General features: G+C 40.2%; 1 protein-coding gene across 1 annotated transcript in view; it reads left to right on the top strand.

The window, feature by feature from the left end:
* Window positions 1-1,910: 1,910 nt before the first annotated feature.
* The window catches only part of NAPB (NSF attachment protein beta), a 60,909-nt gene continuing 37,280 nt past the window's right edge, over window positions 1,911-25,539 (top strand). The window contains exon 1 of the mRNA XM_045832642.1: window positions 1,911-2,088. Coding sequence (XP_045688598.1) covers window positions 1,991-2,088 — 98 coding nt within the window. The 5' untranslated portion in view covers window positions 1,911-1,990. The remainder of the gene's footprint in view (window positions 2,089-25,539) is intronic.

The raw sequence follows: 25,539 nt of genomic DNA, 5'->3' as shown, positions 1-25,539 counted from the left end.
CTGAACACCTTGAGTTCTGGACCCCATTCCAAATCCCTGTTTGTGGCCCTGCTCTTGGCTGCACCGTGTAACAGTTGCATATGTTCCTGGGTGAGACAAAGAACCCATCAATGAATAGAGTGATTCTGGGTCACTGAGCAAAGAAAGCTCTTCCTTATTCCCCTGGAGTTCTATCCTTTTGGCTTGCAAACGACCAGGAGTCTTTTTCAAAATAACTGATCAACTTCCAAGCTTTTGTGGACTTCTGATGGGTCCACCAACTAGTCAATGATCTCTTTTCCAGGTTAGACTGACAGGCCTCTGTGGTCAAGCACCTCCTCCTCCACTATTTTGACTACTATTGCCCATGTACTTACCTACCCTTGCTCCTCCCAACAATGGTACTAGAGGGGGAAGGGAGGGATGTTAATCTTTAGAGGGGCAATGCTATGATCCCTTGGGGTATGAAGTTGTAGATTCCTGATGAAGCAAACAGGTTTATGCTCCCTGTTGATTATGCTCAACAAGGTCCAATTTCCTTTCCTTCCTTTCTTATTAATGATTAGCTAACTATCTATGGTAACACACATGGTAATAGTAAATAAACTCTGCCCGAAGATCAGATTTTCTTCTGTCTCTAGAATCCTGAAATGCATAAACTCTGTGAAATTTGCTTTAGTTATCTATGTTTCTAGGAGTTTTGGCCTTCTTGCCTTGCTCTCTAAAGCAGGCTACATTTTCTTATATATATTTTGTGTGGCAGTGCCCACAGTGTACTTAATAGTTTGAAATTGTCACATTTGGCAGTCATCTTTAAATTTGTTTTACCATCTCTATTCTAGCATTGCCAAATGTAAATGGTCTAACTAGACCGTGTATTAAAAATAACTCTCCCTGGGACAGTCCTGTAAATCTTTGGTAGCTGATAGCATCTATATGGATACTTCTCCTTGGAGATTAGAATACTTTCTGTTAGACAGATATTGTGCCCCACCTATGAACAAGATTATGTAAAGAAATAAGAGAGCTCAGTGAGTCACAGCCACTGAAAAGGATTCAGTCAATAAAAAGAGTGGATTATACATATATTGCATATATACAACTCAATTACAACCAAGGAAGAGAGGACCAACAGAGGTTGCAATATGGGGAGGCTGAAAAAAACCTCTTAATTTATATTGGGGGGCATGATACTATTTCAATTGTCTTGCTCTGGAGATAAAAATGGATCTTTCTGACAGCTGCTGCTGGTGGGTGGGCGAGTGAGTTTTTAAATTTTTATTTATTTATTTTTAGAGAGAGGGGGAAAGGAAATAAACATCAATGTGTGGTTGTCTCTCATAGGCCCCCCACTAGGGACGTGGTCCACAACCCAGGCATACATCCTGACTGGAAATCTAACCGGCAACCCTTTGATTTGCAGGCCAGAACTCAAATCACTGAGCCACACTAGCTAGAGCAGTATCACGTAGTTAATGAAGTTATTTTCTGTGGCTGCATTAAATTCCTTTTGCGGAACTCTCCAGTACGTTCAGCATTCCTTCTTCATCCCGTTTCTTCATCAATCCCATTGCCACGTGTCAGTCTTGCTGAGCAGGAATTCCTAGACCGAAGTAAAACTGAGTGTTTCAAGTCATCTTTTCTGAAAGCCAGGAGTCATTTTCCATTTCCCTCATATTTAAAGGATTAAAATTTTTGTCTACTCAGGGACCCACCGCCGCCTCGGGCGCTGCACGTCAACAGGATCCCACCGGGCCAGGCTCTGCATCCTGCTAGTAACTGTGTATGATTTCTGGTACTGCCCCCACCGCCGGAGCAGGGCCTGAGACTACACATCCCGTCAAAATGTGCGCGCTGCGCCTGAGCTCCGCTCCAGAGTAGGTCTGGAACTACAAATTCCGGTAGGCTTTTCACACCACGCCTGCGCTCTCTGTAGGTCCTGGGAAAGAAAGAAGGCTCGGAAGGTGTGTGGCAGCTGGTTCTGGAAGCTGTGGCGGCGGTGTGTAGCAACATGGACAACGCAGGGAAGGAGCGTGAGGCAGTCCAGTTGATGGCGGAGGCGGAGAAGCGAGTTAAAGCCTCCCACTCTTTCCTCCGAGGGCTGTTTGGGTGAGCGTCAGCCCGCACGTCCCCTGACGGAATCCCCATTATGGGTCCTATTCTCGGCGGCTGCCTCCTTTGCACCCTCTAGAAAGCGTTTAGGGCCCCTGACCTCCCCACACCGCGATCTTAAAACCGGTAGAAAGCCACTGGGGCCCCCAGCTCCAACGCACTCTCCAGAGATTCTGTAGGGCCTGCAGAACCCCTCCACCTGTCGCCACCCTCCTACACCCCCAGCCTCGGTTCTCTCCGTATCCCTTACCTCTCTGTGCCATCCCTGCGTTGGTGCGGGAGTCCCATGGCCTCAAGGGTCTGCTGCAGCACAGGGTGTGTGTTGGACCTAACCTCAGTAGCTAGACGGATTTGTTCATTTCACCGCAGTTGAACCGCGTAGCTAAGGAGGCCTGTGCCTGGTCGGCGTTTGGCTGCCAGGGGAAGCCTGAGGGGCGGGTCCTGGGACCCCTTTGACTCACGCTTTTGGGGAATTTCTGCCTGGGCTCTGCGCCCTGCGGAGAAATGGATGTTTCGCAGAGCCGCCATCCCAGCGTGAAAGTGCGCATTTGCCTTGCCCAAGTAGATATTTAATAAGTATCCGTTAGGCATTTTCTCAGCATAGTAGCTTTCTTTCACCAGAAATTGATGTAGTAGTCAGGACCTCCTGTTTGATCAAGAATAACGCAGCTCCTGTTTATGTCAGCGTCTTTTGGGAATAATTTTAATTTCCTGTAATTCTTCCATGCTGTGACAGTGAAGGTCTTAAATTCGGACTTTCCAAAAAGTAAAGCCTGCGATGACAGATCTTGGAAGCATTATGGGCAGTTGAATATGTGAATGATTCAGCTGTTTAGGTTTAGAGAGGCAGTTTTTATTTTTTTCCTGTTGAAAGTAAAAGATCCTCTGCCGATACCTAGAGAGTTGTGTTTTTTTTGGGGGGGGGGATGTTTTTTATTTTTGTTTTTAAGTTCTTGAGAAGGACAAGTGGCCCATACTTAACCATTGAATTATTAGACATGGTTTCATTTCTGTACAATATGAGAGGGCTAGCAAGTGTAGCGGATGGTGAGAGGAGTCGGAAAGGGGGCAGCAGAGGAAGATTGGCTCGGGGTTTTAAACCCAGACTCGGCAGCCATTGGAGGGAGAACCACGCAGCTTTGGCAGAGTGGAGACTCCTGTGGCCATTGTGCAGAGAGGACCATGCAGCTGGGGCAGTGGAGGGAGAACCACTCGGTCTTTAGCAGAGTGGGGACTCCTGCAGCCCTGTGAGAGAGGATCACCAGGTGGCTTTCGCAGAGAACCACCACTGGGCTTTGGCAGAGTAGCGACCCCCCTCCTTGCAGCCATTGAGGGAGGAGAACCACGCAGTTTTTGCAGAGTGGAGACGCCCACAGCCATTGTACAGAGAGGACCACACGGCTGGGCCAGTGGAGAGAGAACCATGTGGCTTTGCCGGAGTGGGGACCCCCGCAGCTTTAGAAGGGAGAACCACCACCCGGCTTTAGCAGAGATCCCGATGACACAGCTGATGGTGCCAGGAACCGAGGGAGACCTACCAGCCAGGACGGATTAGTGGGAAGAACTGGGGGCTGCCTGAGCCATGGGCTTCTATTTCTTTTCCTGAGATATGGTACCCCAGACTGGGCAAAGGGGGAAGGAAGGACTGTGTGTGTTTGTGAGTGTTTTAAGGGACTTTGGGATTTTGATGAGGACATTAGGTCACTACTTTAAGTCTGTATAGCATTAAATAAACATTTCCTTTCCTTTTCACGAATTTCTGGCATTGAGAGATGTCTTTCCTCTGGTGGCGGACATAATGAACCTGGGGGGTTCCTTTCAGGTAATAGTATATCATCCCAGGCCTACCCCTTTGTTCTTTAACACAATTATTTGAAGCCCCCCCAAAAACAGGCTTAGTTTCTCTCTCAGTTACAGTAGGAAGACAGATTCTGTATCACTTTTATTTTATTTATTTTTTTATTTTTGGGGATGCTATAGTTTTGAAAGCCTTTTGTTTTTTTTTTATTTTTAAGTATATTTTATTGATTATACTATTACAGTTTTCCCAATTTTCCCCCTTTATCCCCCCTCCCGCCCTGCACCCCCAACCTTCCAGCATTACCTCCCTTTAGTTCATGTCCATGTGTTATACATATATATTCTTTGAGTTCTCTGTTTCCTGTACCATTTTTTACCTCTCCCTGTGTATTTTGTGCCTACCAGTTATGCTTCTTCCCTGTCCCTTTTCCCACCTACTGTTCCCCTCCCCCTCCCCCTCCTCACTGAAAACGCTCCATGTGTTGCCCATTTCTCTGATTCTGTTCCTGTTCTAGTTGTTTGCTTAGTATTTGTTTTCATTATTTTTCTTTTTTTAGGTTCGTTTGTTGATAGTTGTGAGTTTTTTTTTATGTCACTGTACATAGTTTTTGATCTTATTCAATTTCTTAGCTAAGTTCCTTTAATATTTTGTATGATAAGGGCTTGGTGATGATGAACTCCTTTAACTTGACCTTATCTGAGAAGCACTTTATCTGCCCTTTCATTCTAAATGATAGCTTTGCTGGATAGAGTATTCTTGGATGTAGGTCCTTGTGTTTCGTGACTTGGAATACTTCTTTACAGCCTGCCTGTAAGGTTTCTTTTGAGAAATCAGCTGATAGCCTTATGGGCACTCCTTTGTTTTAGGTAACTCTGTCCTTTCCTCTTGCTGCTTTTAAGATTCTCTCTGTATATTTAATCTTGGGTAACTTAATGACAATGTGCCTTGGTGTGTTCCTCCTTGAGTCCAACTTCTTTGGGACTCTGGGCTTCCCAGACTTTCTGGAAGTCTATTTCATTTGCCAGGTTGGGGAAGTTTTCCTTCATTATTTGTTCAAGTAAGTTTTCAATTTCTTGCTGTCGTTCTTCTCCTTCTGCCACTCCTATAATTCGGATATTGGAATGTTTCAAGTTGCCCAGAGGTTCCTAAGCCTCTCTCTTCATTTTTTTGAATTCTTGTTTTTTCATCCTGTTATGGTTGGATGTTTATTTCTTTGTTTTGTTCCAAATCATTGCTTTGACTCCTGTTTCCTTGCTGTCACTATTGGTTCCTTGAATATTTTGCTTTATTTCACTTTGAGTATCTTTCATTTGTTCTTTCATTTTCCAACCAAGCTCAATCAGTTCTGTGAACATTTTGATTACCAGGGCTTTAAACCCTCCATCAGATAGCTTGGAGATCTCATTGCTTAGCTTTCTTTCTGGAGTTTTGTTCTGTTCTTTCATTTGGGCCCCATTTCTTTGTCTATAGGCACCTGTTAAATTGTAAGGGGGAGGGGCCTTAGGTATTCACCAGGTCAGGGCAACCTTCTTTGTTGCGCTACAAGCTGCCTGTGGGGAAGGAGCCAGCTTGCCTGCTTGGCTGTAGCCCCACTTTCCAAGAACTCTCAACTGTGAGACTGGGAGTTTCTCTCACCATGGCAACTGCTATAGTCCACAGTCAGCTCTGAGTCTCATTTTTGAGTCCGTATCGCCCATGCGGTCTGCCACCTTGCCACAGGTTCTTTCCATCTGCCCGTCTTACCAATCTGGTTGGTTTGGTTGACTGTTAAATTCCTTGGTCGTTGGACTTCCAAGTAGTTTGATTTTCCAGCACTTCTGGTTGTTTATTGATTTTAAATTGGTTGTTATCCTCCTTTTGGTTATGTAAGGAAGCAAAGGGTTTCTACCTACGCCTCCATCTTGGCTGGAACTCTTTTCCTCTAGAGTGACACCTCTGTATCAATTTTAAATATTTAGAATCTTACATTATATTTGGCATCACTTCCATACATCATAATCCATCTGGACTGGAAAACATTACTCCATGTTCTTTTCCCTTAGCTATAGAATTTTCCCAGGTACTTGGTACTCAGGACTATACTATGATTTAAATAAAATCATAGTCAGACTCCCGAATTAACAAAACACAAAGTGATATGACTATCATCAGTATCATTTGACTCCGTATATTTAAGAGCTTTCTAGCTGGTGCTTTAAAGGGGACACATGATGCTCTTTTGCAGATGTGGCAGCCATTAAAATGTGCTCAGCATTTTGCAGATAGTTTACATCATGGACTCAGTCTTAACTGCAGATTAAAACCTATTAGAAGTTCATCCTCACTCAGTGTTTATGTGGCAATATTGTATCCTCACAACTGTTCTCTAGCTCTTTTTTGTGGCTTTCAGTAAAATTAGAGGAAAATATGCATTGTATGTTCCCAAGAAAAAGTCAGTCATGTATTCTTTTATATGTAAGGCACAAATCCCATGTTTGTTTAAAAATGTCAGTGTTCCTTCCCCACTTTTCCCCATGGGAATTATGTTTTATTCCCCATGGGAAAAGAGATGCCAAAGAGACTCAACTATCACAAGAAACCACTGTTAGTGAGTGTTGTTCTTTGTTCTTTCTTGACTGCCAGTTAAACAGTAATTTGTTTTTGTAGTTGTGGAATTGAATTAAAACTTACTTTTCGGAATGTATTAGCATACTATAGCAAACTACCAGCAAAAGAGTAGTGTTTTTATTTCATGTGTTTCCAGAGGTGAGCTATTGAAGTTGGTACTTGATTTCAAATTTCAGTTTATAATCTTAGTAAACTGCTTAGTATGATCTCTCAATGAACTGTTTAGTATCACCTGTGTTTGACAGTAAGCTACTTTTGAATGGGTAAGGCCTCTCTTACTATTCTATCTTGTTACTGGAGACCACATCGGGGATAGCCTATACAGTGCACATCAAAGAGAGTGGCTGCTTAAGAATGACAGTGGGAAGATGTTCTGGATGATTATTAATTAATGCTTTCTTCTCTTGGCTTTGAATGTTCCCCAATTTCATAGCTTATAAAAGAGACATAAATCTGGCAGTGTCAAATTTAATGAAATAACCTTGTTGCGTTATCTTGAATAATTATGTGAATATATTCACATAATTATTTGTGAATATAGGATGAGGCGGCCACTGACCAGCAGTGACCTTGGAACGCTGCGGATGCTCGTTGAAACACGAGAAAAACATACACATGGACAACCAAGTCCTGTGGAGAAATAGGGTCGAAACAGCCACTCTCTCTAGTGGAGAGCACACCATTCTCCCGCCCAAGCAGGCTTTTATTAAGAATACAGATACAGTTTGTGAATTACAGTGTGACAAGGAAGATAAAACAAGTAGTTAGCTTTGAAAGGGGCTGGCAGATTTCCCGCTGGAATTCTGGGCTGAGATTTTGGGGTTTTATCATGTAAAGAGACTACAGTACCTAAAAGCTTAGTTTCCTTTCCTGCCTGTGCCTTCATATTCTAATTAAAGAGCATCCTCCAGCAAGCAGATCTCACAGGATCTTGCATATTCTATGTCTCAGGCCTGATTACCCTGGGAGTCCTCCGACTCTGGTCTGGACTGCACCACCCCTGTTATTTCCGCAGGCCTGAGTTGGGCAGAGGAGACAAAGGCAGCCGGAAGACTTGGATTTCTCAAGGACTCAGGCTTTGACAAAGCCGAGGGGGCAGGGGTAGATGTCGATCACCTCTTCATTCAGCCCCCTGAATCTCTTCCCATAGGGCATTTCCATGTGACCGCGTCTGTCTTAGGTTCATCCTCTTTCCTAGAGAATTGTTACCCATCATTGACTGCCGATCATGCAAAGGGACCCAGGCATTAGTACAGGCAGTGTTCATGCCAGGTAAATAAGTTTTGTCTCCTTAATGTCTCCTGGTTCAGAGGCCTCTTACTCAGCCTTAGCCACAGGTGGTTAAAGTTTCCTGAGACCAGGCAGGGTGGACCTCAACAATAGGGAATATGTCTTAATCATTGTAAACCATTAATTATCAGTATTCTCTACTCAGCTTTATTTTGACAAAGATTATGTTTTATTTACATTTTTAAAATATTACTTATTTTGAGAGAGAGGAAGGGAAGGAGAAAGAGAGGGAGAAAAACATCAAGCCTCTTGCGTGCCTCTCAACTGGGGACCTGGCCTGCAATCCAGGCATGTGCCCTGACTGGGAATCAAACCGGCGACCCTTTGGTTCACAGGCCAGTGCTCAATCCACTGAGCCACACCAGCCAGGGAAAGATTATGTTTTAAGTTTTTCTAAAATAAAGTGGAGATTTGTGATACCATTTGTAAGGTATTTCTGTCTTCTTGAGTTACAATAGATTTTCAAAGGCTGAACCTTTAAAAAGTCCTTAGCTCAGATTGTTATAGATAGTATATTATTCCTTATGCACTAATATAAGAAATAGAATAACCTATATATTGGGTAGCTGTTTTACATATTATATAATATATATTTTATATGAACTATAATAACAAATATAACTCTAATTCTCTTATTTACTAATTTGGTGATCTGGCCCAAGTAAATTATACCTGGAACTTCTGGTTTTGGTTTGTTTGTTTGTTTGTTTTTTTCTTTCAGTTTTCAAATGCACAGCTATAAATAATCTTTCAGAATTGTAAGGATTGAATGAGGTGTCAGAATGCTTAAGCTGCACAGAGCTATATTACTATTAATTATAATTATTTGGTTTTCAAATTACAGTGTCAAGTTACAGTTTGTTTATCAAATAATAAACTGTTACCAGATCGGTCTTTTTCTGTTTGCATTTTTTCAGTGTTCACCATTTCTTCTCTCATTTTTGTGAGCTCTGTGAGGTACAGACTTGTTTAGAAAAGGTAGAAAAGGTCAGAAAATGACCCATTGGTCTGTGGCTCTAGAATGTAAGCTCTCGGGGAGTTCTGTGGTACATCTCATTGTGGTGAGCAAGAGAGCATCCTGGAAAGGAGTCACTCACACATGTTTGTGTCTTTCTACAATGCCAGGTTAATTAGGGGAGACCTCCCCAATAAGCATATAGAGTCACATGCAGGTTATACACAGAGGGTGAGCTTACGCAATATAAGCTAGCAGAGTGAGTTCTGGCACAAAGAGGAGAGGTGGGAGTTAGTCTCAAGCCAGGTGGATACAGTGGCGGCATGTGTCCAGTGGAGTGGAAGTCTGGCAGGACTTTGAGCATGAGCCATGTATAGCCAAGCTTAGGTGGCTGGTTAGAGCTCTTGAGTTTGTATAACCCACAAGGGGTGGAGGTCCCACTCGTTTCAGTGTCCAGAGGGAGTCCTTATCCGAAAGTACAGACTTGTGGTTTAGAGTATTCCGGGCCCCTCCTAAGGGCATTCCTGTTACACTTCATTACCTCAGTCTTGACATAGCACTTGACATAATTGTCATGGCTGACAGTGACTCCATATTGAATTGTCAAAGGTGGCCAAAATGCCTACTCTGTGTTGCTCTGTATCCTCACTCAGCACATGTTATGCAGCCGGCACTTAGTAAATATTGGTAGAGAGAATGAACGTGTGAATACTAAAACAAATACTGATTTTTTTTAACTCAACTAGTTTTCAAAAGCAAAGGCAACAACATGAAGGGGAGTTCATGTTGCTTCTATGTTTTACTTAAATATCTGTTTATCATAAACTACTTTTTTAAACAAGATTTTTAAAAATTTATTTTTAGAGAGGGGAAGGGAGGCAGAAAAAAGGAAGAGAAACATCAGTGTGTGGTTGGCACTCACGTGGCCCCCACTGGGGACCTAGCCCGCAGCCCAGGCATGTGCCCTGACTGGGACTTGAACCAGTGGCCCTATAGTTTGCAGTCCATGCTCAATCCACTGAGCTACATCAGCCAGGGCAAATATCTGTTTATTATAAATTTAGTAGCTACACATGGTAGAAAAATGCAAGCAACACAGAAAGATTTCAATTGAAAAGTAAAATTTTCTCCAAATCTTCCCTCCTAAACATTACTCCTTAGATGTAACTTTTTAAATTTCTTTTTAATTCTTCTGATAAATTACCATAATTCCAAATAATTTTAGAATACTTATATGTTCTGATTTATTAATTTTAGACAGTACTTATTGATTCTGCTAAAAGTAATGAATTTAGCATAGTTACATGGCCTTGTATTTTCTCCTTTACTTCCTGATTTTACTTAGTTAATTCTCAATTTATAACTACTACCTTTTATATTTAAATAATAGTTAAACCTGTAACTGTACTTTAAAATTTTAAAAAATATTTTCCTGTTTCTATAGTGGCCGTGACTATATTGTACAAATTGGGATATGTTCAAGGTAGCGAGAAAATAAATATAATCCAAGAGTGTTCATACAACCAAAGTATAATTAGAGGAGACTTTATAATCTATTTTATGCTTTCACTTTGTATTTATTTGCTTTGATGATAAGATCAGTTAAGCTTTTGTACCTTCAAAATTTTTTCAGTGACCGATAATTAGAGTTCATGGTAAGGAAACTTGGTAAGAGAATTTTGTATGTTAGCCATTCCTATATTTAAATGAAGTTTATTTTAAAAATGGTATTCAATTAAAATCTAACACATTAAAAGTCAGTACTTTCTTGGATTCAAGTATATATTTTTTCATGGTAAGGAAGTACCTGTCAATTGCTGTTTTAATGGATATTTTTATTAGGGATTGAATGAAGAGTTATAGTTTGAAGGCCTTTTCAAAATCTGTAGAGATCAACATGCTTTTTCTCCTTTGATTGATGTTAATTCATAGATTTCCTCATACCGAGCTGTCCCTGCACTCCTTGAATTAACCATCTGGATTATAATGTATTTTTTAATAGGCTACTGGATTCTGTTTTTACATATTTTATTTCTAATTATTTTATTTACAATTGTTTTGTGTATAGATGTTATCAGATTGAACTATTGATGTTACAAGTGCGTCATAAAAATAATTGAAGTCGTTCTTTTTTCCTATGCTCTGATCTTTGAAGGTTTAAGTATATAAATCAACATTAATAAAGAATAAAAAGCTTTTATTGAGCAAAAGGAGTTGCAGCCTGTGAGACACAGATTCAGGTAGCAACCTAAATTGTACTCTGTCAAGACCTAGGGGAAGGTGAGACTTGTTCATTAATGGTCCATGTGCACTTGAGAAGAAGGTTGTTTCCTCTTATCAGAATGTATTACTTGACAGAGATCCCTAAGATCTAGTTATTGATTATTTTGTCTAGGTATTTCATGTCATTGTTCATTTTTTGCTCACTTGACCTCCTTTGGACTAAAAGGGTATATTGCTGTTTCCTTTTATTAGTGTATTTTAGTCTGTCTTCTTGCATCTCTTTTTTAGAAATTATATTTTACTGATTATGCTATTACAGTTGTCCTAGTTTGTTCCCCTTTGCTTACCTCCCCCCAGCACCCTCCACTCCCTCAGGCAATTCTCGTATCATTGTTCATGTCCGTGGGTCATGGGTCATGTATATAAGTTCTTTGGCTACTCCATTTCCTATACTGTACTTTATATCCCCATGGCTGTTCTGTAACTATCTATTTGTAGTTCTTAATCCCCTCACCCCTTCTCATGTTTCGTTGTCTCCTCATTTTGGCAGCCTCCTTGTGTTTGTTTCTGTATATTAGATAGAGCTGCTTTGACTCCATGTCTTGGTAGTGTGGCCTAATGTAGTAGGGTCCTGTAGGGTTCAGTGGCACAGCTTCCCCAGTCATCCAAACTGGGTACTTGAGGTGCATCCTTTGTGTGCACTGAGTACACCCTCCTCTTGTAGTTGAGCCTTGGTTGCTGTTGGCAGATCAGTGGGAGGGATTTATCCAGGCCGGTCAGCTACAAAGATTGGCTGTGACCACTTACCACCAACCTCTGCTCTCTGTGGAGGATTAGCTGTGCAGGGGCAGGGTGGTGATGCTCCATCATGGTCTGTGGATGTCCACTGGATGAGCTGGCCCTGGGATTTCCTGGGTGATGCAGCCCAAGGTCAGCTCCCACCTGTGTTTTTGTTTGTGACCTTCCTCCTTGAGCTATAAATCAATCTGAGATATCTGCTACTTGTGCTGGGCTTGGAGATTCCCAGGCAAAGCCAAGCTGTGAACCTACAGTGGCTGCTGCTAGTGCCGGGCTGAGGGCTAATTGAGGCCAGCTGTTGCTTATTTGATAGGATTTAGGAAGTTGTGAGACATGAGCCAAGACCAGCTATTCTTACGGAAAAGCAGCTTGGTTGGACCTGGAAGTTGGGTGGGGCAGAGTCTCTGGGGATCTCAAAGGTGAGTCAAACTGTGTTAGCCAGGTTGATGGAATCAGCTTGCCAGCTCTGTGGAGGGTTTAGAAAAGGGACTATGGCCTCTGCTTACCAGACACTTCAGTTTCTCTCTGTATACCATGGGTGCCTTTCAACTGCTACCCCGGCACTAGATCTCAGAGGGAATGAGTCTGAGTAGGTGAGACCATGTGTGGATTTTTTAAGAGGAACTGCTTGGGGCTCCAGCAGTTTCTTCCATTAACTCAATCCCCACTGGTTTTTGCAGCTGAAGTTGTGGGGACATACCTTCCTGGCACTGGAACCCTGGGCTGGAGGACCTGGTGTGTAACTGGGACTCCCTGCTCCCAAGATAACCCTCCTGAATTTTTATTCATCACATGAGGGTGAGGAAGCAGCCTGTTTTGCATCTGCGCCCCTCCTACCAGTCTGGGTGAATGTGGTTCCTTTAATTCCGTAGTTGTCAGACTTCCATTCAGCTCAATTTTTTTACAGTTCTGAGTGATGTTTTTTCTATATTTTAGTTGTAATTTTGATGTGGTTGCGCAAAGAGGCAAGCCATGTATGCCACCATCTTGACCGGAAGTCTTCTTGCATCTCTTGTAGTTTCTGCTTTATAAAAGTGGCACTATGGTACATATGGTATGGTATAATTTCATTATTGATTTTATCTTTAGCATTATGAAATGAGTTTCTTTATCTCATTTGATACTTTTGAGTCCAAATTCTGCCTTGTCTAATACCAGGGTAGTAGTGCCTGCTTTGTTATTTGTGTTTACCTGCTTTAGGACTGTATTTTGTAAGAGGATTATATATTCTGCCTGTTGGCATTTGACCTGTGCTGCCTGACTCTGGGAGGAGTGCACTTCCTCTTCCCGTTGCATGTCTTGGCCAGTGACTGTCTTTGACTGAAGGAGAGAGAGTGGAAGGATGCATTCTCTCTCTGAGCAGAAGTTGCGGGGGCCATCCATGCTTCTGTCATGGGGTATATTTTTTCCCTGTGTGTCATAAGAAGAGTGCATGTCAGATAGGGGCTGCATTCCAGGACAGAGAAAGATGACCCATGAAAAAGAAACTATCAAAGTAATAACCAGCCTGAAATAATAGGTAAAGTGAGCAAGATACAACACATCTAAAAAAAAGCTGGTTGATATATTTGATATACTTTTGACAATCTTTTTATCTTTGGCCTTTCAGAAAAGCTTTATTTAAGTTGTAGCTTTCCTGTCTGAGTATAGACTTAGTTTTTATTTTGTGAACAAATAAAAATCTTCAGCCCATTTACATTATTGGTATGACTGGTATATGATTGATTTTAATGTCTTCCTACTTGTTATATTTATTATGTATTATGTTTTATTTGTAATTTTTCATGTGATCTCTTCACTTTTTATTTAGTAAATTTTATAGTTATGTTCCGTGGGTTACTTTTATTTATAATTAATTAAATTATTTTTAGAGGGGGAAGGGAAGGAGAAAGAGAGGGAGAGAAACACTGATGGGAGAGAGAAACATCCATCTTGCCTCTTGTATGGACCCTGACCAGAACCAAACCTGCAATCTAGGCATGTGCTGTGACTGGGAATCAAATCTGTGACTTTTTGCTTTGTGGGATGCTGCCCAACCAACTGAGCCACACCAGTCAAGGCTGGTTACTTTTATACTATGAATCTTTTTAAATATGCTTAGCTTCTTCTTACTTAGGCTTCTAGTATTTTGTTTGCCCTGGAGAACACTCATTACCTATGTGCCAATCTGTGGGCAATTTCTACTCCCCCCACTTTTTTATCCTCACCCAAGTACATTTGGTTTCCATTGCTACGAGAGAGGGAGGGAGGGTGGAAGGGAGGGAGGGAGGGAGGGAGAGAGAGAGAGAGAAAGAAATTGATCCGTTGCCTTCTCATACACAGCCCAACTGGAATTGTACCTGCAACTCTGGCATGTGCTCTGACCAGTAATCAAAGCTGTGACCTTTTGGTTGGCAGGATGGTGCTCCAACCAATGGAGCCACAGCAGCCTGGGCTGTACTTTCTCCAGGATATGTGTGTAGGATGAGGGGAAGTACAGTTATTTTTACATTATCAGAACAGATGTTTCCATGTTATTTTTCTTCTTATGTCCATATTTTTTTAGTCTTAGATCTCTAATAAAACATATTCAGCACTGCTGCTATCAGTCTTGACTGATGTTTCCTATTCATTTCTTAGCTGGAAGTTAATATAATATTTGTTAACTTCTTGTTACTATCAATGTTGCATAATGGATGGCTTGGACAACTATATAATCTTTGGCTTATACTTTATTTACCTTGAGTTTCTTGAAAAATGTTCCTCTGTTGTCTTGCTTTGTATGTTGCTGTTGTAGTCAGTACTAAGCAGATATTCTTATTTTTGCAAGTGATTTTGCCTTTTTGCCTGTAAGCCCAGAGGCTTTCTTTACATTTGGGTTGGCCAAAAAGTCCATTAATAGGTGGATATTTCATTTTCAACAATAACTTTATTGATTTGGATATTTTGAGTATGTCAGCTATCTGTTGCTACTGGCTTCTAGTGGGTAGAGGTCAGGGGTGCTGCTAAACGTTTTCCAATATATAAGACAGCCCCAGAGCAAAGAATTATTTGGCCAAAATGTCAATAGTACCAAGAAACTTCACAAACCACATTTGACATGTTTGATCCATCTCAGCACTTTCTCCAACCACTGCACAAATCTTTTTTGCATTTCAGTTGCATTTTTACTTTTTCTGAACTAATAAAGCATAACATGCTGAAAATATTGCCTATCTTCTATAATCTTCAATATTAAAATGGCTGCACAAAAATTCACCAATTTTGAAAAGTTTTTTTTAATGAATGCTAATATACTATGTTAGACTGCATTGTGACAGCTATCACAATACAGTCTAACAAAATTGTTTCAAATGAAGTTAAGACAACTAATCACTCACTACTAGAGATGGTACAAAAAAAACTAAATGAACCTTTTGGCCAACCCAATATAAACTAGAATAGTAACTAAGCTTTTATACTATTCAGGGTCAGCTTTCCCAGTACATGGTAGGCCTGTTACAGAACCTTGCCTGTGCTGTTCTGGAACAGCTGTGGTGTCTGATTGCCTGCCACCAAGAAGCGTGGCTCCCAATGCAAGAGTTCAGTGAAAAAGGAAAGGGGTTGTTTATTTAAAGGTTATATAGGTTCAGAATGGTGGTGGATTTCTGCCCTTAAGTCTCATTCCTCTTTAAAACAACCCAAAACACTTAATCCTGCCTCCCTTTGCCAAACTAAGCCAGTTTCAGAATATGCCAGTCAGAGATACTGTCTTTCACTAAAGCAGAAGTCCGAGGCTCAGCATTCCCAGTTACAGATCAGCATCGCAGGCATCTCCCGCTAACTAGTATTTGGTTAGGCAGGTCCTCTTAATCCCCACCACCATCAGCCCTGCAACTGTGTTCTCCAGGCAGGTTTCCCAGAGGGTCTCCTCTTTCTTACTCTACCTCATGGTGGACAGGGAGGGGCCCTTCTATGTCTTTTCAAACTTCATGGCTGCCACCCTCATGGCTGCACTCTTCATGGCTACCTGTCCTTATTTGAAATCCTGACCCAGAGCTTCCAGAGCTTCCTGCATGACCTCATACTTGACACTCCATTCTCTGAAAGTCACATAGACCTTTTATCTGGGTGGCAGCACAGCTTCCTTTCAGGAAAGACTTGCCATAATTATGCAAAGTATCTTAAGCTGTATCATCCACTCCCTCTTTCCCTAACCAAGGGCTGCAGGGAATATGCTGTATTTTGGGGTCCCCTCTTTTTTCACCCCGTTTCAGGCCCTTTCAATATTTAGATTGAGATCCTCATTTGTATCCAGAAATTTTTCCAAGATTGTACTTTTAAATATTATTTCATTATTTTCCCTCTTCTCAGGGGCTCCAATTATATGGCTTTGCCTATCCTTTATATCACTTTTTTTTCCTGATCCTTTGTCCTCCTTTATTTAATTTTTATTCTCTGGGCTTTTTTTTCCTCCTTAGTGTTGGTACAATCTATTCTCCCCTTAAGTTTATTGTAACTAAAATTTATTTTCTGAGATGATTTGGTCTTTTTCTTTCTTCCAGAATTCGAAATGAGTTTATTGTCTTATTTTTTGTGTGTGTGCATGTAGTAGAGAAGAAACTTAACCTCTTTTCTTTACACTCCTAGGTTTTCCAGTGGGGGCCCTGCAAATTAGACTAACAAAATGCATATTAACAGAAAAAAACAGTTTATTAAACACGTGCAGTGATTAGTAAAATAAAAGGGTGGTTAGAACTTGGGCTTTTCTAGCATCTTAACAAAGAACAATACATTAGTAGGGAGTATCAAGACAAAAGGTTTTTGTCTTCCAAGAATAGCAAACTGAGAAACAAACTTAGCATTAACAAACCTTGGAGTAAGGTTTGGTAGTGCAGGTTTATCTTGGTTCCCACCACACCGACTTTCCATTTTTTTCACAACCATAAATCTTGAATGGGAGAAGGGATTTATGGCAGTCCTCATGTCTCAGAAGTTTCTGATTTTAGTCAGATAAGGGAAGCTCTGAGAAAGATTCTTTATCCATCTGCTGATTCCCTTTTGACTTCAGCTCAAAATAATCCTTGTATCAAGTGACGTATTTTGGGGTGGCCTAGTGTGGTCCATGCAATGTGGTCCATACTAAGTTTTGAATTTCTGACTTATGATGTAGTTTCACATCAGTAAATGTTTGTTTGGTAATATTTAAATTATACAGGATTGTCCTCCTCTGCTTTGTGATGGTTTAGGGGAACGTATTTTTGTCAGCTGCAGTGTTTTTATTGCTTCTTATGTGGTGACTTGGTATAGACACTGCTTGTTTTTTCTGTTAGAGTGTATTGGAGTGTGTTGGGCCTACAATAGCACGTGTTTCTGTGATGGGACAGGGGTTTGGGTGGCTCACATGTTTCTTAATCTGAATGTTCTTTTCTATTGGTACTGTTAAGGGAGGTTTCTTTAATGCATCGTTTCATGGAGTGGTGGGTAGGAGCTTGGTGTGACACTCCTCAGTTCTGTGATCCTCAGATCTTCATTTCAGTAAAAGTCTTAGTTTATTTCCACCACGTGCTTTTTTCCCCTTTACTACCAAGGTTCCACAGAGCTTCCTTCTCCTCTCTGAGAAGCAATCCCTTCTGGAGACTGCCACCTCTGGCCAAACCACCTTTTTAGTTCCCCAGTTCTAGTGCGCTGGCCTTTGTGGTCTCACACCTGGCTTCAGTGTTCCCCCCCTCTGGGTGGTCCTTCCTTGTTGAGTGTTACTGTGAACCGCCATTGCTAGGACCCTGTGCCCCCCCCATCTTGTATCCAGGTGCTTCCTCCTGGCTTTCAGGTGGGACTGTGTCTCTAGTTTGAGGTTTTTATTTCTCCAATTGTATTTAAATGGAATCTTGTCCTAGTTTTGCTGTCAGAATGGATTATGTCTGGTTGTGTTTGATCTTGTCCGTACAGAACACTTATCGATCTGTATGGGTTTTGGAGAATGTGTGGACAAATTTGTATTTAGGTAACTACCATTATCCTGTGGGGATTGCAAGTCTCATCAGTATTTTTTATTTTTAAAAAAATGTTTAAAGATTTTATTTATTTATTTTTAGAGAGAGGGGAAGGGAGGGAGAGAGGGAGAGAAACATCAATGTATGCTTATCTCTTGAGCATCCCCTACTGGGGACATGCCCCACAACCCAGGTTTGTGTCCTGACTGGGAATCCATGCAGCGACCCTTTGGTTCACAGGCTGACACTCAATCCACTGAGCCACACCAGCCAGGGCACACTCATCAGTGTTTTTTAAAGATTGAAATTCAGTTATTGAATTTCTGAAAATTTGAAATTAAATTTAAAACCTTCTCTTGGCAAGTCATGTAATGTGTGGCTTGCCAAATTAATCCCATAATTACTGTTCTTAGCTTTTGTGTGTAAAGTATTTTGGTTTTGTTGTATTAATAGGTACAATCTATACATATCTTCCCTCTATAACACAGGTGAATCCCTATATCAAGTTGAGACATTGGCACTATCACCAAAATAAAGTCCAGCTAGATTTCTTTGCCATGCAAGTCCTTTTAAACTTTATTTCAGGAAATTACGTTTAAACACAGATACTTTTGTCAGGTAGTCCTCAGATGTCTCATTGTTTCCTGTGTCTGAGAATTTATGATGTTGATTTTTTTTTAAAATAAAGTGAAAAGTTCTCAGAAAATTGAATCCCAGGGTTCAGGCCAGAGCACTGAAACCATATTAATCAGTAATGACATGTTCCCCCTGCTTAGCCATCTGTCTGCTGCTCTGGTGGGATTTCTCTGAGCCTTGGATGGACTGGTTTGTTCTCTCCTACAAGTATATAGCTAATAAATGACAGCAATCATTTGTAGGTAGTCTGACTCCAGAGCCCTCATCCTTACCACTCTACCTCCTGTTACTGGCTTGTGAAGAAACAGAAGACCTCAATCTAGTGCTTTTAGGCACTTAGTATAAGATTTCAAATTAGCATCCGGAAGTTATCTCCCCTGGGGCTTCCGCAGCTCCCCTGCTGCTGCTATCTCTGCTTCCCATATTGCGTGAAAGAAGTTGGACTGTTTCTAAATATATTAAAACCCAGAAATAAAATAATCTTGAAATGATTACATTTATCTAGGAAGTCTCCCAAGTTTCTAGAAGCTATGATTAAGAAAATGAAGTATTAGGTGATAATAAATTGCTTATGGTGAGTAAAATATATCACAGAATATATATGGTTGTGATATTGTTATATAATACGAAGTATATATTCTTCATCCCTGATTCATGACACAGAACTCAGAAAACCTTTGTAAGATTCTCAGTGATAAGGGTAAGAGAAGTGCATCTGCTGTTGTATGTCCTTTTAAAGCATACCTGAGTTTATGAATAAGGTGACTCTTTGTGGGTCCCTGGATGGCAACAGTGTGCAGGCTGATTTTCAGAGGAACCAACCATATATCAGGGTTGAAACTTGCAGTCCTACTGCAAACGTTCAAGTATGGGAGAGAGCCTGGGTTGAATTAATCAACAGTGGCCAAGGATTTAATTAATTATGCTCTGTAATGAACTGTCTTAAGAACCTTAAATGGCAGGGTTCAGAGAACTTCTGGGTTGGTGAACACATGGAGGTGTTGGGAGGTGGCATACCCAGAGAGGAAATAGAAGCTCCATAAACGCTATTTTCCCATACCCTATCCTATGTATAGCTCTTCCATTTAGTTGTTCTTTAGTTATATCCTTTATAATAGACTAGTAGTGGTAAATAGTGTTTCCTTGTGTTCTGTGAGCTATTCTAGGAAACTATTGAATTTAAAACAGTCATAGGGATCCATGATTTATACTACTTAGAAATGTGAGTGCCCTGGGGACCTAGTACTTATGATAGGTATCTGACATGAGGGGGCATCTTGTGAGATTGAGCCCTTAACCTGTGGAGTCATTAGTATCAGAATTGTAAATTGTATAACACCCAACTGGTGGTGGCCACAGAAAACTGGAGTACTGCTTGGTGTGGAAAATCTACACATTTGATGTCAGGAATGTTATGAGTAGAGAAAGAGTGTTTCCTTTAATGGTAGAGATATTTTAAGCAGATTTAAATTTTTCACTTCTTTTCTGTATTTACTTGTTTAGAGGGATACATGGGGAAACTTTTTAAAAAGTCATGTGTATAGTTTCTTCCATTGAGACATTGAGTAATCAGCATTATTATCAAGGCCTGTGTGCAAGGCCCTGTGTTGGTCCCTCTCCCCAGAGAATCAGTCCAATGGCTAAAGAAATGTTGCTCATAAATAATGAGAAGAAGGAGTTAGCCTATTTGGTGGTTTTTCCTCAGCGAGTCTTGAGCACTATTAAAAGTGATCCTTGCTTTCAGTCATTCAGGGTATTCTGATGATAGACCTGAATCTTGTCTCTAGTCCTACTTTCACATCATCACAGCATTGTCATTGTCACTCTTTATGATATTTATAATCTAATATCTTATGATTTTAGAAGCAGCTTTATTACTACCACAGCAATTGTCACTTTTTCTTTTGGACACATCTCATGATGTGTGTGCCATTCTTGTCTTTTGATTCTGCTATAATGTCTCCATCCTCCCACCCACAGTTTTAAAAGAGCATGTATTGTAGTTGCCACTGTTTCATAGTGCTCCAAAATAGTTGTTATTCTGGATAGTAATGTTGACCTTGGTAATAAGACAATCAGTTATTTTATAGGCAAAGTGGGTTTATTTGAGAATAACAGAATTGCAATTTGGGACAAGCAAGCTATGGGAAAACCATGGCCAGTTTGGAGAACAAAAGAGAGGGGCTTCCTTTTTATTAGGTTTTAGGAGGAAATTGGGGAGGGTTGTTTTGAACAGAAGTTCACTGGAGAAGAACAAAAGTTTGAAGTTTTGGTAATTTCTCATTAGCTGTAAGTAATGATTAGTGTGTTGTTCCTGGGGCAGGGAGGGATCTTCCTCCTTTGTCTTAAAAGTAGGAGATGAAATTCCAAGTGATTAATGTCCTCCCTTGTTAAAATAATTATTCCTTTGAGGTTTCCTTTATGTAATTTTATAAGGAAAAAACAACTTTAGATTATTTGATGATTAATTGGTTTTTAAAAGACAAATTACTTGTCTGCATGTAGATATCAACTGAGCTCTCTGAAATGATGGACTACAATTTTCTTGAGCTGATTCACATACCCCACCCCAATCATCTAAATGAGAATGAACAGGATAGCATAGTGATTGGAAGCAGGCACTCACAGGCCAGACTCAAGGACTCAAGACACAGCTCCATTATTCACTGGTGTATAGTGGGACAGGTAGCTGTGACCAAACTTCCTCAGTGGACCATGGCCACAGGTTGGACACCCTGATTTTTTCTAACCTGAAGTTTAATATTCTTTCCTTACCATTATGATCTCCTCATGGGCAAGAACTTTGTTTTCTGGCACATGCTGATCTCAGCGAATGATTGCTGAATAAACGTGGTCAAAAAGAGGAGAAGGAGGTCAGCCTTGTCTCAGGAATTGGAGGGAAGGGGAAAGGTTGTTTGGGGCTGCTTGGTAGTGGGGCTGGTGCTCTTGGTTCTTATGCAGGATGGTCATTTTTTTCTTTTTCAAAGTCAAGATACTATAATACCAAAAAATAGTCAATTTGGCTCAGTTTAGCTCTTGTAATGTCTATTTAGTGCTAAGTGTGTTACATTGTATCACTTTATAATGTAGATCTCACAGAAACTTGTTTTTGTTTTCTAGGATCTTCAACCTCACTATATGGTCTCTGGATAACATTTAGTTGAATTATTTTGAACTCTGAATACTTGTCCTTAAACTTATAAAAGTTAACTTTCATATGTATAAAAGAGTAGGCATTTGGAATAATTTCAAAAGCACATTTTTATTAAGTTTTAAACTTAATTTCTATTTATGACAAGTGAGTTTTTGTAGTGTTTTTAAAAATTACTTCTGTTTTAGGAGAAGTGAGGGTCTTAAGTATAGAAATATTATTTCACTTAAAACTTTTATAATGATCCCTAAACTTGAAATTGAGTGTCAGCTCCACCATTAACCTTGGCTGAATGACCTCAGGCAAGCCGTTAATGTCCAGACATAATTTTCTCTTCTGTAAAATTAATACAGCATCTATCATGGTTGTTGTAATAGTGAAAATGATGTAATGTGGAAATATTCAGCCTAAAACTGGGTATAACGTAGGCATGCTATATCTCTGAAAACAACAGCATAGATTTTTTTTAAAGATTTTATTTGTTTTTAGAGAAGGAAGGGAAGGAGAAAGAGAGAGAGAGAGAGAGAAACATCAATGTGTGGTTGCTGGGGGTTACGGCCTATAACCCAGGCATGTACCCTAGCTGGGAATTGAATCTGCGACACTTTGGTTCTCAGCCTGTGCTCAATCCACTGAGCTACACCAGCCAGGGCCAGGATAAAGTTAAGCTAGTATTATTTGGAAACCTTTAATAAGGATGATTGCACTATAATTACACTTAAAGAGTCCTGGTATTCTGTAGAAAAAAACAAGACCTAAGAAAGTGGCAAGCCTTTGTTAGCTCCGAGGAGTCATGGCTAAGATAAAAACTTTCTCATGTTAGGAATTTTCCATTGTGGGAATATAAACACACACACACACGCACGCACACACATATATATATGTGTGTGTGTATATATATATATATATATATATATACACACACACACACACACATCTCCCGGCCTGGTAGTTTAGTTGGTTAGAGCGTCATCCTGATACACAAAGGTTGCGGGTTCAATCCCAGTCAAGGGATATATAAGAATCAACCAATGAATATATAAATAAGTGGAACAACAAATAGATCTGTCTGTATGTCTGTCTGTCTCTTTCTCTCCTTAACTACCTTCCTCTCTCTAAAAATCATAAATAAAAATTATATATATACAGGGGGGAAGATTGATTTGAAGTGGAGGGAAAGGAACCTGAGGTGGGAGTGGGAGAAGGCATTGCTTATTCCGACACTTGTACTTTTGGTACGGCTTGTTGCCATTCTGTCATTCACTGTGTGACATAGCCCCCAAAGGTTTTTTGTTTGCTCTTTATATGTGTATATATAATGTTACATATCATAAAATTAACTCATTCAAAGTGTAGAAATCAGTCATTTTTAGCATATTCACAGAGCTATGTAACCATTACAACAGTCAATTTTAGAATACACTCATAACCCAAAAAGAAACTCTGTTCCCCCACGTCCCCCTTTATCCCCAATACTCCCATTCTAAGCAACGAGTAATCTGTTTTCTGTCTCTGGATTTGCCTACTTAATACCTTTCATATAAATGGAATTATACAGTATGAGCTTTTTTTGTGACTGGCTTTGTTATAGAACCCTGCCAGTGCTGTGGGGTTCACTTGCCCACCACCAAGAAGCATAACTCCCAGTCCAAGAGTTTGGTTAACAAGGAAAGGTGTCATTTATTTAAAGGTTATACAGATTTAGCCTGCAAAGTTTCTTTTGAGAAATCAGCTGACAGTCTTATGGGAGCTCCCTTTTAGGTAACTAACTGCTTTTCTTTTGCTGCTTTTAAGATTCTCTTTTTGTCTTTAATCTTTGGCATTTTAATTATGATGTGTTATGGTGTGGTGGTCCTCTTTGGGTTCATCTCCCAGATAAGAAAGAGCTAAAGGAGTTCATCATCACCAAACCAGCATTATATGAAATGTTAAAGGGTCTTCTTTAAGAAGAAGAAGAAAATCAACAATATGAACAATAAAATGTCAATAAATACATATCCGTCAACAATTGAATCTAAAAAACAAAAGCAAACAAGCAGAACAGAACACAATTTTAGAGACAGAACATTTTTATGGTCATATGGAAGGGAGGTCAGAGATGGGTAAAAGAGGAGAAGGAATTAAGAAATACAAGTTGGAAGTTACAGAATAGTCATGGAGATGTAAAGTATAGCATAGGAAATAGAGTAGCCAAAGAAAATATACGTATGACCCATGGACATGGACAGTGGTGTGGGGATATTGTGAGAAAGTGGAGGTTGGGGAGCTGGGTAGTGGGCTATAAAGGGAGAAAAACTGGGACAACTATAATAGCACAAACAATAAAATATAATTAAAATATAAATGAAATGAAAAAATAAAGGTTATACAGATTTAGAATAATGCAGATTTCTGCTGTTAAGTCCTTCTCCCTTTAAAAACACCAAAAACGTACAGTCCTTCCTCACTTTGCCAAACCAGGCCAGTTTCAGTATATACTACTCAGAGGTACTGTCTTTCAGAAAAACAGAAGTTTGCAGCTCAGCATTCCCCATCACAGTTCAGCTCCAAGCATTTCTCATGAATCTGGGTGGCTAGGCAGGTAGGTCCCTGTAGCTCCATCAGGTCTGCCACTGTCTTCTCCAGGCAGATTTCCTGGCCGACCTCCTTGTGGCAGATTCACTGATTTTCAGACCTCCCAGTGGACCTCCTCTCCCACTGCAGACCTTGTGGCTCTCTCTTCCTAACCTTCAGCCCACCTTAATTTAAGTGCTTGGCCTGGAACTTCCTATGTGATCTCATATCCATCTCTTCCTATGGTACATTAGCATCCACCATTTTTGTCAGTTCCCCAGTGTCTTTTACCCTCTTTCAGCTGCCATCTTTAGTCAGGGCAAGAGTTTCCAGTGACACAGGTGCATCCAGGGTGGACATCCACCTCCCCTAACTATGTCACAAGTCTCTGAATGTTCTCAAAGTCATGAACATAATTTGCCCTGGGCAGCAACCCTCTTCCCTTTAGTAAGGCATGGCACTTAACATGCCTTTTGTTATACAGTGTATCTTAAACTCTGTACTATCTGGTCTTCCCTTCCCCTAGTCAAGGATTGTGGGGGTTTTTGGGAGACCATACTCTGAACCCTGTTACTGCTTCTTTGACGTAACATACAGGGTCCAGAAGAAGTAATGCCTACTTGAGTGTTATTGTTAGAGTAATAATATGGGTGTAATAATTTATGGTTTTAATTCGAACATTTCACCTAAAATGTCATATGGTTTGCTTGAGTGTGATATTGTTATGTTACATAATTACATGCTTATGATTCTGTGATGAAAGATTTTGTTATAAAAAAGGGACATTGTGCTAGCCCCTGTATAATGCTTTCAGTGCTTATCCACATTGTATCATGTATCAGGACTTAAGTCCTTTTTATTGTTTAATAATATCTCATTCTGTGTGTACCACATTTTATTTACTCATTATCAGTTGTTGGACATTTGGGTTATTTCCAGTTTCTGGCTATTATGAATAATGCTGCTGTGAACATTTGTATACAAGTTTTTCTGTGGACATATGTTTTCATTTCTCTTGGTTGTATAGTTAGTAGTAGAATTGCTGGATCATATACTAATTTTATGTTTAACCTTTTGAGCAACTGCCAAAGTGTTTTTCAAAGTGGCTGAACCATTTTATATTGGTACTAGCAACAAGTGAGGTTTCTAACTTTTCCACATCCTTACTGTTATTTGTTATTACCTGTCTTTTGATTCTAGCCCTCCTAGTGGGAATGAAGTGATACCTCATTTGTAGCTTTGATTTGCATTTCCCTGATGGTTAATAATGTTGAGCATCTTCTTATATGTTATTGGCTATTTGTATATCTTCTTTGGAGAAATGTCAGTTTACATCCTTTACTTATTTCTTTAATGGTCTTTTTATTATTCAATTATACAAGTTTCTTACATATTCTAGATACAAGTCCCTATTAGACATGATGTACAAACATCCTTAAAGAATTTTATGCCTTTGATATGTGAATCCAATTATAATGATCAT

This window comes from Phyllostomus hastatus, unplaced genomic scaffold (assembly GCF_019186645.2).
Source record: "Phyllostomus hastatus isolate PE091 unplaced genomic scaffold, TTU_PhHast_1.1 phas_contig_17, whole genome shotgun sequence".
Taxonomy (NCBI): Eukaryota; Metazoa; Chordata; class Mammalia; order Chiroptera; family Phyllostomidae; genus Phyllostomus; species Phyllostomus hastatus.
Note: the sequence above shows the minus strand (reverse complement) of the source record. Positions and strands in the feature narration are given on the sequence as shown.